The sequence below is a fragment of the Vidua chalybeata genome, chromosome 4, assembly GCF_026979565.1.
Source record: "Vidua chalybeata isolate OUT-0048 chromosome 4, bVidCha1 merged haplotype, whole genome shotgun sequence".
Taxonomy (NCBI): Eukaryota; Metazoa; Chordata; class Aves; order Passeriformes; family Viduidae; genus Vidua; species Vidua chalybeata.
The window spans coordinates 5,242,342-5,257,508 of NC_071533.1; the positions used below are offsets into that span (position 1 = coordinate 5,242,342).

The window sequence follows — 15,167 nt, forward strand, 5'->3', positions numbered from 1 at the left end:
TTATTGCACAAAGCCACAAAAAGCCAACAAAACCAAATCCCTGCTCAATGGACTTTTTCACCACAGTGTTTTTCACTTAGGAGATGATGAATTTACCTTAAACAGCACAGGTTAACATTACTGCAGAATTTGCTCAATTTATCTGAAATTTCATTTGCTCCCAGGCTTCTGTCAAGCAAACTCCACATCCAGAGCATGTTAAAGGGGTAAATGAAAAGCTATTCAAAACCCCTTTCACATTTGCTTTCTCTTTAACCAAAGGCAGTGCCATCTCCTGGCAGCCTCCTCTATTCCTCCCTATCCAGAAAATCCCAGAGTATTTCAGATACAGGGAGTTTAACTGATAGAAATTAGACATTAAGAAGACCTCCCAGACTGTTACTGCTATTAAATTCCTGGAATAATTTGCATTAAAAAAGAAAAATATTTAAAAAGTATTTGTTTCTGTGGTTAAAAACTCCAGACATATTGTTATTGGCTTCAATTAAGGAATTAAAAATCAATTTGATTAAAGTCTAATTGGCAAACAGCATCACACTTAATGTTCTGTAAAGAACATTTGCATAATTGATGTCCGTTCAATTAATTTCATGTAGTGGCTGTAATTATTTTCAGGTTAGGTGGTACCTAGTTCACCTGCGAAGGAAGAGGCCTGGTCTTGAGATGGTAGACTTTCTGCAGACAAAATGCAAAGATAACTAAAAAAAATTTTTTTTCTTCAAAAATAATAAAGCAGCTGGCCTTTAATTTTTGACCAGCAATTTAGTTTCACAACATGCATCAGCAGAAAAAACCACCTAACCAAATTACAATGCCAGCCTGGAGACAAGTCATTTGTTCAAACCCCCCATGGAATTGCTTTTGTCCACCTTCCCCCACAACAAGCCTGTTTGCTCTTTCCATGCAGTAAATCAGTGTTTCTAGTTGTTTGTAACAAATGTTGCAGTGTTCTGCCCTTTTTTCTTCTCTCTTCTGATGCTCTCATTTTCTATTCCAGTGCAGTGCACAGACCATTACTCTTAGCCACGATCTTCTCAACACCATTTTACCATTCCAGAAAGCTTTTCAAGAGATGCTTGAAGTACCTGACTTTAAGGTGGATCTCCCAAGTATTTTCTCAAACCAAGGCAAGCTCTCAACTTGCATGCAGCCCAGCAACACGAGGATGTTCACACATCAGCTTTACACTCACACAAAGACACAGTGCCTGCTCAGACTGAGCAACAAACCCAAATGGCAAAATGTAGCCAATAAAGCCCTCACCATTCCAAAGAGGAAAAAGGAGCGCTGGGGAGGAGATAACTCCTGTCCCCTGGGGTTGGCCTGCTCATACTTCTGGTGAAAACCCTTCCCTTAGCTCAGGATTGGTCTACTGCATTTTCAAACAAGATTCAAGATGCTGAAAATCAGAACTCCCTTGAAAGTATGTTTTAAGATCTAACACAAAACAAAGTGAAAGGGGTTGAATATAAAATTAAATGTGGGCTTTTCTTGCTTACAGAAGCTTCAAACACAGCTTAACATACTGATGCTATGTGCCTTTGCAAAAACCAGAAAATATTTACAGAACTCTTCCTTTTTACATGCATCTTTAAATCCAAGCCAGTTCAAAGATCAGGTGGTTGTGAAGAGTTCAGACTTGAGATATTTTTCCTTCCTCCCTTATTCCTGCTTTTGAATGAATCACAGCTGCAAAGTGAAGCAGATGATGTTCCCAGATAAGAACATCACCACACACAAAAGCACACTACTTTGTTGCCAGGATCAGCATCACTGTACCAGAACACTCAAGAGTTACAGGTGAGATCTACTTCTGGCTGCAGATCTCAGTGGTTCTACAGGATCTCATGCCAAGGCATCCTCCACTAGGCACTGCAGCTGCTCAGAAAATGTGTTGGTGGTTAAGCATATTAAGCATGTACACTGTCACTGCTGCACTTAGAAAACAAGGGTTTTTTCATTCTTGTTGGTATGCTTCCTGAAAGGTGTAATCTAAACACTAGAAGAGAACAGAGTGGGCTCTTCAGACACACTTCATCTTTCTTCCACAGTTCTCCAGCTGCAATCATCACTTGTGTGTAGGCATGAGCCATCCTGGGCTCAGCACCTCACCATGCCCAGCAGTCCACCCCTGCATTTCAGCCTAAGGCTGCAGAAATCAGAGAGGATGCCCAAGTTTGGGTTCCTGAAGGTCTGACACTTTGTACTGGCTACCCTGCTCACCACAGCTGCTGAGAAAAACAGAAGCAGCATTGATAGTTCTCAGAAAGTTTGATAAAAAGCCTCATATGAACAACTTTGAACTCTGAAAAGAGCTTCACCCACTCTGAGCATGCCATGTGGACTATGTCACACCACTGCAAGAAACTCAGCAAGTGGCAGACCCGAAGTGCCTGCCAGTGATGCATGAGCAGTAAAATGGATAAGGAAGAACAATTTTCTTGTTCCTTGCATTTATTTGGAGGTGCAGAAGCTATGCTGTCTGCATTATAATGTGCTGCTTGACAGTCCAAGTCTAGAACCCTATCCAACACCTCTCCCTCCATCCAATTTAATAATTCCTCTGGCTTAGAGATTCAAGTTTGACACACCCTGTAACACGGGGTCAGGAGAGATCACACTACAGCACCTCCAAAAACACTAAGGACACCAAATCTGGCTGCATGGTGGATGGAAAAGGCCTTTTCTCTCCTTGCAACTCTGGCAGCCCTACACCAGTCCTATTTTTTGACATAGCAGAAGACCACTTTTTCCCCCAAACACAAGGGGGTATGTGAGCTGCCAGCCTCGAGGACACCAGCAGGAGCACCTTCTCATAGGGTTCATGCTGCCAAAGGCAAAATGCCTTTTGTGCACTGCATCACCCCTAACAGACTTTTAAAATAAGAGAGGGAATGGCAGTGGGCACATTAGGGTCTGTCAGTAAAACAGACATCCCCAAAACATCCCTCAAATCTTGCCCAGTATTCCCTGTACCCTCTGCTTCCCAGATCTGCTCCTTGACTCTTCAGCTAGACCACCTGGATGTGAAGGGTGTTCATGAGCAGGTTTAGAAAAGGACTGCTGATTCTTCCTGCACTGTCTGACATGCAAAGCTGCTGTTTCACAGGCTGCTAAGTGAAGGCACAGGTTTGTTATGGCAGGCAAGGTCACTGTCCCACAGCAGTGACACCCAGGCAGTCACAAGCAGACACAGAGCCCCACCTCAGCGAGTGCTCTCTCACCAAGCATGCTCCAACATGCTCCTAAGTGTCAGCCACACACACATGCTTTTGATTGACATTCAGGGAAGAGACATGTAAAAGCATTTCTAAATCACTTCTGATTATCTTTTAAGGCATTCATAACCTCAGTAAATCCCATCACAATAAGAGGTTAGGGACAAAATAACAAAAGAGAGCTGATGCCATGGGAAATGCTGTTTAAATTAAATATGCTGCCAATCCAGGCTTAAAAGGCTGCTCAAGAACCAGGGACGTGGACAAATCACATCTGCAAAATCATTCAGCGAGGAGAATCGGGATCATCTTGTCTGCAGTGATTAGGAAAACTTGCTCATTTTTGTACTTTGCTCTCCAGTCCTAGTGCAGGCTTTGACACCAACGTTAAAACTGAGCCATGATCCATCCATGGCATACAACAGCCTCTTAAGAAGCCTGTTGTAGCATCCTGTCTTGGGCAAGACAAAAGCTCTGTGACAGAGCTTAGTGCACCAACATAGCTCTATCACAGAAGCACAGGGGTGATGACGTGGTTTAGAAATGCTTTGAACTGATCTCTGAGCAAAAGCAAACTTTTTACAGAGCATTCACAAGGAAAGAAGTGCATATTTAACTGAGTGGGTGAAGACCAAACCCCTCCCTCCTCCCTGCCTGCCCCCCCTGTCCAAGCGCAGACCTGTTCTCTGGGATGCAGGAAGGTCACTGGCTGCAGGCAGAGTACCTGTTGGTCCAGTAGGTAATGCATAAGCCACAGAAGTTGCTGGAAGTCCTGGCCTGCCATGCTGAAAGGATGTGCCAGAAGGAGGAACAGGGAAGGAAGAGATGGGATTCAGGCTCGTTGGGGAGGGTTGAGGCTGCCCGGGGTACAGCGGGGAGGGCATGGAGTGGGCAGGGGCAGAGGGCAGGTAGGAGGGGGTGGTGTTAGGGGCAGGGCTGGGGTAAGAGGCTGAAGCAGGGGCAGCAAGAGGCTGCTGAGGCTGATAGAGAGCTGGTCCCCCAGTTCCAGAGGAGTACTGCTGTGTGGCCTGATAAGCTACAAACGGAGAAAAAACAGTCAGTGAGTTCACAACAGAGCATCAGGTTTCATCTGCCTCTGCTTCCTTCTTCACTTGACTCTCCTCTCTTCATGTCCCACCCCCCCGAAACCACTTACCTGCCCAGCCAAATCCTTGCTCCCACAACTCTGCCTGCACTTGCAGGACTGCTCAAATCCCCAGCCTGTCACTGGGAGCAGGGAGGCACAGAGAGGATGGCCTTGGCTCAAAGGACTGCTGCTCTCCCACACAAACCCTCCAGCCCAGAGCCACCATGATGCCTGGGGTGGGGCTGGACACATGGACACTGCTGTCTTCTGCACCACTGCAATCCTCAGAGGGGCTCTCAGAGAAAGGAAAGCCCTGTCCCGAGGTTTTCACAAAGGGAAAGCTTAGGCCAAGGAAATGAATACAGACTCTGGAAGGGAATGTAAGCTCACAGCCTTTCACTGTGGGTCCTGCAGCCTAGTTTCACTGCCTCTGCCCATCTATGGCCATTTTTCCTCTCTCATGCCAGTACTTTCAGTCCCTGCTTTGAGTGAGTCAGGGCTCTGCCCCCTTCTTCGCTCACCTCTACTCATTTCCTCATCCCCTCTCCCATTCTCATGGAGCCCCAGTGAGAAATGGATGGATCAGCTGTGTCTCTCTTTACCAGGTCTGTGCTGCTTTCCCAGGACTCAGACTTTGGAGTGTCTGACTCCAGCACAACCTTGGGCCAGGCCAGCTGAGGAGCGAGTCAGAGAGCTGTGGGAAGACACCTCAGCAGAGGAGGAATGTTTGACAGAGGGCATCTGAAGCCTGGACCCCACCAAGAAATGACAACCCTCAGATGTCACCTCACCTTTCTCCCCCACCCTGCAAGAACTCTGGGACTGGCTTGGTCTGAACACTCCCAGCCACAGGGAGGGCCCTGGTTATCCCTGAGTTAAGGCTGGAGAGGGGGAGGCTGCTGTTACTCACTCTGTGGGTACGCTGGCCGCGTTCCCGCTTGCGAGTACATGCTGTAGTTGGAGGACGTGGCTTGCTGTGGTGGCATGCTGGGGCCAACAGCACCTGGCATAATAAACCCTGGAGGAGGTGGGTTGTCCCCCTGTCAAAAAAAAAAAAAAAAAAACAAAAAACAAAAAAAAAAAAAAAAAAAAAACAAAACACCAACAGGAAAAATGGTTGTGAGAGATAGAATTTAATCAGTAATGGTAATGCAGTGCTGAAGCAGAACTGCAGCAAAATGATGAGTTCACATTTCAAGACCTGAAACCATGTTCCCTGGAAGAAGGGAATCACCAGCACAGGGGCAAATGCCTCCAACCACCCCAGTGCCTTAGGGTGCCCAGCACAGCACTGAAAGCACAGCTGGATGGGCAGTGACTTCAGCAGCAAGCAGAGCAGCACACACCTGCCTGCACAAGGAAGAGCTCCCTGCCAGTGCTGCCTGGTGTTCAGGCAGCCTGAGAGCACTCCTGCCATCTTTCAACTAAACTTAAATGGTAACTCTGAAGCTTCTAATCTCCATGGAAAAGGGGGAAAGGAAAAATCACACTTCAAATATTCCAGTGTGGGGCAAGGGTTGGGGAGACTCAGGTCACGCTGAGCTCCCACTCAAGACTTTGCAGTGCCACTCCTCTGGGCATTGGTGAAAAAAAAAGTAAGGAGATGGAGAGGAGTAAAACCAGAGCACACATGGAAGCTGCTCTGTCCATCTATCTGTACCAGACTGTGCCAAGCATACAGATTACACCAGGATTACACACTGGGGTGGAGCAGAGGCTCAGAGAGGAATAATGAAGGTTATACCTGTGTGTCAGAGGGACAGCCTGCAGGAGGATGGCTGGGAAGGGCAGTAGGAGTTTTGTTACTCCAGGTAGTGACAGTAGGGGCAATTCTAACCTGAATTGAACAAAGAAATACCAATCATGGAAAACAAAACAATAAAAAGGTCTAAAGGGTTTCACAAAACAAGATGCAAAGAAGTGAACGCAAGAAGGTTTGCATGCTGGCACTTCTAACAGCCATAAAATCTCAGAGGAAGAAGGGAATAGCATTCAAGACAGACAAAAATCACTGTGCACTGGAGCCAGAGTGAATTGCAGAGCGCGGACGAAGCACAGTGTTGCAGCTGCAATAGGCTGTGGAGCTGTGGAGCAGTGTTATGTGTGCCAGTCAGCCAGGTCTCCATCTTTCATCACATTTTCCTACTGCAGAAGCACCCCCCCCCCAACTGGTCCACGACAGTGAGCATCACTAACCACAGCTGCAAGCCCCAGGTTCCATGTTAAATTCAAACATATGCCTCACACAGAAGGAGTCTGTTCAAATTGAGCTTCAGATAAATTTTAAAAGGTTAAGATATAGTTTTAAAAGGTTAAAAACCTGATATTCAGCTCTTGCACATGCACAAATACACATCTTAATGGAAATTGCTTCCCAGCCAGTCTCCCATAGCTCCTTTCCTCCATCTTCCTTCTTTGCCACTCCAAACGGCTTCGATTCCATACAACCACTCCCACCTTTCTGATGGGATAGAAATCAAGAACTTCCCATGCCTGGGACATTCCTGAGCAAGGAGTGGGCATGCTGCCCCAATGGTTGGGGTTCAAGGATATAAGCAGAGGGAAAGCTGTGACCCTGCAGCCCTGGCTGGCTCAGCTGGCTTCAGTCTGTGTGTGTCTAACCCCACGCAGTGCTAAGCTAATGGTGCAGTCAGCTGCACCACAGCCACTGCTAATGCCTGCATAACTCATCACCAGAGTATCTAAAAGACTTTTCACCCCATTTCACGCCTGGTTTACTCAGATGAAAAAGAGGGTTCAACAAAACTATGCTGAAAGGAATCCAAGTGTTAAGAACATGTTCCTATTTGGGACAGCAGTTAAACAAAGGCTGCCTCAAGCTTCAACAAGCCCTATATACACTCTTTCTTAAAAGGAAGTCAAGTAAAGCAAGTATCCTAACGTGCAAACATGTAATTTCTCTCCATTCTGGTTCATCAGCTGGGAACCTTTCTGACTGACACCTGTCCCCTTCAAGCCCTTCCTGCTGAGGATGAACTCCCTGAAAAGCCAGCAACACAGGGGGTTGTAACTCCCAGTGAACTCATGGGGTTGTGATACACCCAGCCTTTAATTAACGAGCAGGGCTTGCTGAAATAATTGCTTGAGGCATTTCGGAAACAGTGGGAGAAAGAGGGAACTCTGGTTTAAAAAAGCACAGCTCATATCTCAGCATCTAGAGGAGAGCTGCTATTCTCCAGAGCCAAACAGGACACACAGAGCTTCACTTCTCAAGGCAACTCATTGGTTACAAGGAAGAAGGCCAAAGACACAGACAGCAGAGTAGACTTGATTATTAATGATGATGCATTTAAAATCATATGCAATGGGGTTAGCAAGGTAAATCCTGGATGAAGGATTTGTCCCTTCTGAAATCTACCATGCTAATACCTTGGAGAGAAAGCAGAGGCATACACTACTGCTGACATCAAAAATGTCCAACTCCCCCCAGACCCTTTCATCCCTTCTTTCTTCCTGCCCTGGTTTTTCTGGCAGGCAGTGCTTGGGGGCAGCACAGACAAGTGATACCTCTGCTTGTGCCAATCTCTGCCTAAGGAGAACACCCACAGCCCTAACACAGCTCTGCTCTCAGAAAAGCCCAGCCCAGAGCATCTTTAGAGGGGGGCCAGATGAGCTGCAGTGCTGTGCTGGGGGATTAGAGACCTGGCAGTGCTCTCTAAGCACACACTGAGCCGGGGCTGCCCTGATGGCCAGTGTGTTCTGCTGCAGTGTCATCCTCAGGTTGGAGGTAAAACCAGAGAATTTCCCTCCCCCAGTTCTCCTCTTCCTCCCTTATTAGTCTCATACTCACCTGGTCTTTCTTGTAGCAGAGCTCGCTCTCAGCCTCCCCACCAGCCCATGCCCTCTTACACTTGGGCTGGGAAGGTGTTTTCACAGCAGGCTGTACCCACAGCTGCAGAAAAGTGCCCTCAGTTTGCTATAACCATTGCTCAGCAACTTCTGCAGCCAAAATCAGAGCTAAGGGTGGGAATAATCTGCCCCAAAGGAGGTTGGAGAGCAGCATGTGCAAGCCCCAAGGCTTGCAGGGATGGGACAACATAAGGGACTGTGAGAGGAAGCACACAGAACTCCTGCAGTGCTCTCCTACACAGCTGTTCTTGGCACTGAAGCACATTTTCAAAAAAAAAAGGGGGGGGGGGGGAAACACCTAATCTTCAGAAGCAGGCTACTTGACAAGGTGCTTAAAGGATGTTTCCAGGGGAGGAGTAAAGGAGGCATCTGTATTGACTGAAAGGAAGCACCAATGACCTTCACCACAAGGCTCTCAGTAGAGGTTTGTCACACAGCCTCAGATCAAGAGAAAGGAAAAAAAAGAATTATTACATCCATCACTCTGCAGAACTCAAGCACCACGTCCCTCCCTCACTACCAAAGGCCCTTTACCTGCTGGTAATACTGCTGGGCTGGAGCCTGGGGCGCTTGCATGCGTCCAGCCACGGGGCCAGCTCGCCCTTTGGGCATGGGCTCTCTCTCATATGGTCCCTTGAGGCCGTCCTGTCCCACTGGGAGCTCCCCTTGGGCTCTGCAAAGCCTGTCCCGTAGCTGCACGATGTTTGGCTGCAATCAGAAAAGGACACTGAAGGGAGCTGAAACGCACTGCCCGGCACCCAGCGCATCACACCGAGAGGCTGAGGGGCCACTCGCTGATGAGCTCTCTCTGAGCCTGCTTTATTTCACTGGAATAAGTCTTTTCTGCATGACACATGAGGCCATTGGAACTGCCTTACAACTGCCTCATTCCCAAACCAGCTGTCTACAAATATCAGCTGATGGAAGACTGGAAGTCAGAAGAGAACAACTAAATGTTAATGTCGCTTCATTTGCCTTATCTGGCTCGCAGGAGGGACACCCTTTGGCAGTCACTGGCTGTGGGCACAAGGGTGTGAAACCAAGAGGGAGCAGAAGTTTGTTGCCTGCCAGCTCAGGGTGAGTAGAACAGCCTGACTGTCACATTCCAAGGTGCAGGTCAAGTGGCAGTCCTGATGCTGAACTGCACCAGAGCTCTGCTCGAAGCACACCTGTTCACAGACACAGAGGGAGCAAAGAGCCTGAAGGCCCCATACCTGATTGGTGTTGGCAGGGAGGAAGGTGAGTGCTGCAGCCAGGCTTCCCTGAGCAGCCAGGAGGTTGGCATATTGGCTCATCTTCTCGGCCAGAAGGGCGCCCATGGCGTTCGGGTCCACAGCCTGCGTGAGCTGCACGGCTTTGCGCAGGATCACGACCTTCTCTATTAAATCCTGGAAGATCAGGAGAGGAAAACCCCACCCACAAGTGAGAACAACGAAGTGAAGTAGGCCCTGGCTTAAGCCTGTCCCTGGCAGGACCCCTCTCACCCAGTGGGGAGCCCAAGCCAAGCGCAGGTTTCCCGAACAGCCACAGCTGCACCAAAGGCTCGGCTGCTCCCAGAGGATGGAACAGCAACCACCCACCAAGCAGCTTCTAACAGCAGAGCCAGAAGAGTTCAAAAGAACTGCTTTTATCAAACAGGATTTCAGGGCTCTATCAGCACTGAGCATCTCCACCAAGTGGATGCTTTCATAAAATTATCTGGTGACAGCCTCAGAGCAAACAAACATTACACCTGTCACCACTACTGGTGCCGCACTGCTGCATGCTCATTTACAGGGTTTTAGTAAGTCAGTTCTTATCCATCTTAAAAGGATCTAAAAACTCCCTTAGAAGAGTTGTCTATAGTTCCCTGGTTGTTACAGCAAAATGGTTTTCCTGGTATTCACCAGAAATACTCTATATCTTGCCTTCCTTGCACATCCCCCAACACCAGAGCTGGTCTTGGTTTGGAGGTTTCCTTCTAGTCCTAAATTATAGGAACATTTTCTGTTAGGTTTTCTTACGTTTTTCTTACTGTATTTATACTGAAGGATACCAAAAATATTCATTTGCCAAAATTGAAGCCCTTTTAAAAATCTTACAAGAGATTTAATGACAATGTAGCACAAAAAGATTTTAACCACACATTACTAATAAAGGTAGTTTTCTAACAGTTTGTTTTTCCCTACAAATCAGCACTTCAAAAAAGGCAAGTGAAAAAAAAAACCCAAAGCAACAGCTTCTATTGCCACTATCATAGTAAACAAGCCACCTAATTAGGACTTCAACATTTTCCAATTTTACACCCTGAGAGACCAAAGCTATGCAATCAAAATGCAAATTCAAACCAAAGGTAAATCTGTAAATAAAGCCCTCAAAATCAAATTATTTTGATAATTCAGAGAGTTAATGACATGAAGCAAAACTCAGATACACATCAGTTCCTTCAATTAACTAAACAGTCTCACAGCATCATCAAGTAAGTACTTTCTAAAACTGGTTCTTCAAAGGCCTTAAACAGATGGAAGAAACTAACATTGTATCATAAAATAAATTATTTCATTACTGCTTCATTCCATTCATCAACCCTATTCCCTCAAGATATCTACTATAAGCAACGTATTTCACTGCTGGAAAGCAAACTTTCTATGTGCAAACCCCTAGGGAAAACTCTCCTGAGAACCTTCCTACAACTGCCTCTCCAGATTTAAATCTAATTCTATTCATTTCTTCTCCTGAACTTCCAAAAGTAGAAAAGTCCAAGTATTTCCTAACCACAAAAAATGAGAGCACTGAAAGACCCTTCTTTACCAAAACACTAAGTACTACAATTATTTTACACACGAAGTATATTAGTACCACTAATGTGGTACTAATTATTATTATTATTATATAGTTTTTATTATTAGTACCACTAATGTGGTGCTAATACCACAGTGTATTAGCACTCAAACAACAAGGCAAGCACAAGGGCCACTGTACTTCCCAACACATTTTCCAGTATCATATTTGTGTGTTATTTTTCCAGAAAGGAAAGGCTTGCATCCTGATGTGCATCAGACAGCAAAGCTCTACAAATAGATAATTTGATTTAAGAGCCAAATGAGTGCAGTCTGTTATTTCCAACATCTTTCTTAAAAGAATTACCAACCTGAAGGGACAAGGGGCTGTTTCCATCCTGAAATTTGGTCCAACAAGCAACAAGTTTATCCACGTTGCCAGCACAAATGTAACAGAGGCAAGCTTGTGTCTGCAGAATGCTGTCCCCCTCATTCTCCAGCCTGCTACCCAGGAGATCTAGACAAAATAAGAACAAAGATGCTGGTAATTCACCCTGGGTATCCCTCCCCACCACTGCAGAAGCTGGGGAAACAACTGGCCAAGGAACTGTGAGCAAAGCCATGCTACTGCTCTGGAATTATCCAGCCTGTGAAGTGTCCTTACCACAAAGGGCTGTAAACTCGTCTGGCCTGGCATAAGTGAGCACAGCAGCCAATGCCTCTCTCCAATTCTGCAGGTCACAAGACTGCACAATTTCTTTCCAGTTCTTTGTTACAACTGCAGTGATGAGCTAGAGCAGAAGAGAGATCTTGTTAGGATCTTGTTAAGATTTCCTCTGTATAATACACAGGATAATTTGGATCTTCTCCAGTGTACTCATCCCCACTGCATCCAGGGTCACAACAGGTACTGCATTGCAGTTCAACAGCTGCACAAGAGCACATCTTACTTAAAAAGGAAAAAAAATCACAAAACAAGTTCAGAGAGCACAGAGGCCAATTATTCTTGCTACAAAATGAACAAGAAAAGAATACACAAATCTCCACAAGCTGTTGCAAATGGTTTTCAGTGCTATTTTTGCAGACAAAGATAACCTACCAGGTATTTAGCTATAAAGTCTTCTACACAATGCCCAGGGAGATGTATGAATTTTGTTTGTTAAACTTTTTCATTCAGCTTTAAGCTCTTGGTCTCAAGCTGACCAGCAAGGGGCAGTTGAAAAGGCTGCATAAAGAAAGCAGCAAGTTGGCAGCAATATAAACCTGAGCTGGCTGTAGTAACCCTACACTGGCTGCCTCTGCAGAGCCCTCAGAATGAAATTACAGTTTCTTCCTTCTAAAACTCTGCCTCCAGTTATTTTGCTTTGGACAAAAGACAGACTTGGCAGCTGTGCTGCTCTAGAGTGAACAAAACCCTTCTCATGCCAAGACTTCAAGCTCAGAAACAGCTGAACAAGCAGTATGTGTGCAGTTTGGGACCAGAAGAGAAAAAATACACCTGAACAACAAATGCAACATCCTAACTACAAGGTCAATGTTTGCTTGTCAGCATAGGCACAGATAACTGGTCAGCTCTTCATAAAAACACCTTTTCCCAAACGATGAACTACAGTGAAGAAATTCCTGTAAAAGCTGCCACCCTTGCTAAACCAACTGTTCTTTTAAAGTCACTTCTCCTGTTTCAACCTCCTGTCACTACTTTCTCATATTGGTAGTAAAAAAGAAAGATATGCACAAGCAGCATCTGCAACCCCTAGCACTGCAAAAAGCTGAAAATAACAATAACCAGCTGGCCATAACACACTGTCTCCTAGACAAAGGGTGATTAATCTACCCTGGGCATACTTTGCTCTCTCTTCTGTGCATGCAGTAAAACAAAGCATCAGCAAAATCTGTGAAGACTGATCACAGGCAGAAATCAATGTAATGCTGCTGGCCCTGAGCATGGGTGACGTGTGAAAAAAGTGACAGAACAGCAGACTGAAATGTGCCTTTCTTAAGGCACTTGTCTTTATTGTTGACAATCTATTAGTGTGTATGCAACTCAAAGACATTGGAGATGGGATAAAGAATACTCTTGTGTTCTGATATTCAGGTGGTGTGCCTCTTCTCCCCTTATCAATGCATTAAAAAAGAGTAACAAAAATCCTTCTGCTCCAAGATCTTACCGACTTCAACCCTTACTACCATCTGCCAGAAATACACCTATAAAATGGCAAGAAAACTTTTTAAGGTGAAAAAGGGATATGAGCATGTTACTTCTGACCTGAAAGCACATACCCTGGTGATTTTGCTCCGCATCTTGGCGAAGTACTTCTCCTGCGTCCGGGAGAGCAGCTCCTGCCCGCCGGCGATGGCCAGGATGATGGCGTCGGCCATGCGGTTGTCGTGCAGGCACAGATCCACTGCACTTTCAAAGTTCCCTGTCAGCAGAGCCTGTGTGATCAGCCCATCCACATCTGCAACGACACAGGGGTGCACTTCCAAATGCTGCCACAAAAGCCACTGAGAGATGCAGCAGCAGCAGGTGACACTGTCTGACTGTACGACACTGGCACAGTTCTCTGCAAACCAGCCTGCTCCTGGCCAGGTACTTACAGGGGTGCTCACCTTCACCTCCAGCCTCAAACACACAGGGGCACTGTCAAGCATTACTTACCTTGTGACAGAGCAAGTTCCTAGAGGTCTAAATGGCCCCTAAAACAACTACCTGAGTAGTGCCATAAAAAGTCAAACCTCGACAGGGGTCAGTGGCTTCTGTGTTACTCAAGATCCCCTGGGAGTTTCTGTAGAAACAGCACTTCATGCCTGACCAAGCATAACCTCTTTTATCACTCAGAGCAGCTGCATGTCAGCAATGGGGTACACAAGTGCTGTATAACTTCCTTCCTTCCTTCAAAAAGTTGTATTTTCAAGTGCCTTGAGACTGCGTGAGAATGCAGTGAGAGGCAAGTAATTACAACCCTTCAAAATCTGTGCAGAATTTGCCTTCTCACTGGAACACCAGTATCAACAGCAGTACTTATAAATAACAGTACATACAGTAAAATCAATATCAAGGTTTTTTTGTACCTCCACTAACAGAGATGTTAAATGTTGTCTTTGCAGGTCCCAAATCTTCAGTTTCTTTTTTATGGTCTTTCAGTGTCTAGGAGAAAGGAAAAGCATAATTTCTGAGATTATGCAAACACTTAGAAAATACACACATTTTAAAACCATATGGTTCTTGCACTGCAAGTTAAATTTAGAACTTCAGACTGCCAGTCAACTCAGAGACCACTAACTTAGAAGGGAAGGTTATCCCTGTGTGCCAGTTTGGGCAGAGGTAAAGTTACTTTTCTTCACAATAGCCAGTATGGGGCTGTGTGATTTGTCCTGGAAACAGTGTTGATAATAGAGATGTTGCTGCTTTTGCTGAGCAGCACTTGCACAGCACCAAGGCCTTTTCTGCTTCTCCTACTACACCTCCAGTGAGAAGGTGGGGACTGCATGGGAAGTTGGGATGAGACACAACCAGGACAGCTGACCCTAAACTGACTCAAGGGATATTCCAGGCCACAGAACATCATGCTTAGCATAATATAAAGCTGGAGGAAGAAGAAAGAGGGGGATGTTTGCAGTGATGGCGTTTTTCTTCTCAAGTCACTGTTATGTGTGATGGAGCTCAGCTTTCTTAGGGATGGCAAATCTGCCTGCTCATGGGAAACAGTGAATTAATTCCTTGGTTTTTTTTTTTTTTTTTGCTTTATCAATTAAAGTTTCTTTATCTCACAAGTATCAGCAGCCAGACACCTGGATCTTGGGTACCAACTTACATCTGTAGCCATATACACACAACCCCCTCCGAACAAAGCTACAGCTACAATGAGAAAATCAGAATCCTTTTCTTTCCTTCTCTTTCAGCCTTATCCCCTACCAAGAGCAGTCTACCATTAATGCTACCTAGGTTCCACTCTGCTCCACTTTGAATTTCAGCTCATCCTTGAAACCCTCTGCCCTAGACATACACCCCAGTTTAATTAAGCAAATTACACACGAACACAAGCTTAATTTTCAACACAGAAATCCAATGTAGCACTCAGGACAGGAATGTTCAGTAGACAAGAGGCTTCTTTTTCTACAAAACTCCCGAAATATTAAGACAGAGACCACTTTGTGTGAGTACCTGGATTTCGGGATTTCAAACAAAACTTTTCAATGATAAAAAATAGCATCAAAAGAGAAGTCTCTCTT

At 45.6% G+C, this 15,167-nt stretch overlaps 1 protein-coding gene across 15 annotated transcripts in view; it reads right to left on the minus strand.

The window, feature by feature from the left end:
• The window catches only part of SEC31A (SEC31 homolog A, COPII coat complex component), a 39,678-nt gene that overhangs the window by 7,299 nt on the left and 17,212 nt on the right, over positions 1 to 15,167 (minus strand). For 2 of the 15 annotated variants that reach the window (XM_053941775.1, XM_053941769.1), the window contains 10 exons: positions 14,007 to 14,082; positions 13,215 to 13,393; positions 11,599 to 11,725; positions 11,306 to 11,451; positions 9,390 to 9,563; positions 8,710 to 8,883; positions 6,050 to 6,142; positions 5,216 to 5,345; positions 3,898 to 4,254; positions 628 to 675 (listed from right to left, as the gene is read on the minus strand). In XM_053941775.1, coding sequence (XP_053797750.1) covers positions 628 to 675; positions 3,898 to 4,254; positions 5,216 to 5,345; positions 6,050 to 6,142; positions 8,710 to 8,883; positions 9,390 to 9,563; positions 11,306 to 11,451; positions 11,599 to 11,725; positions 13,215 to 13,393; positions 14,007 to 14,082 — 1,504 coding nt within the window. The remainder of the gene's footprint in view (positions 1 to 627; positions 676 to 3,897; positions 4,255 to 5,215; positions 5,346 to 6,049; positions 6,143 to 8,709; positions 8,884 to 9,389; positions 9,564 to 11,305; positions 11,452 to 11,598; positions 11,726 to 13,214; positions 13,394 to 14,006; positions 14,083 to 15,167) is intronic. The other 13 variants (XM_053941782.1, XM_053941780.1, XM_053941781.1 and 10 more) reach the window with 11 other exon arrangements.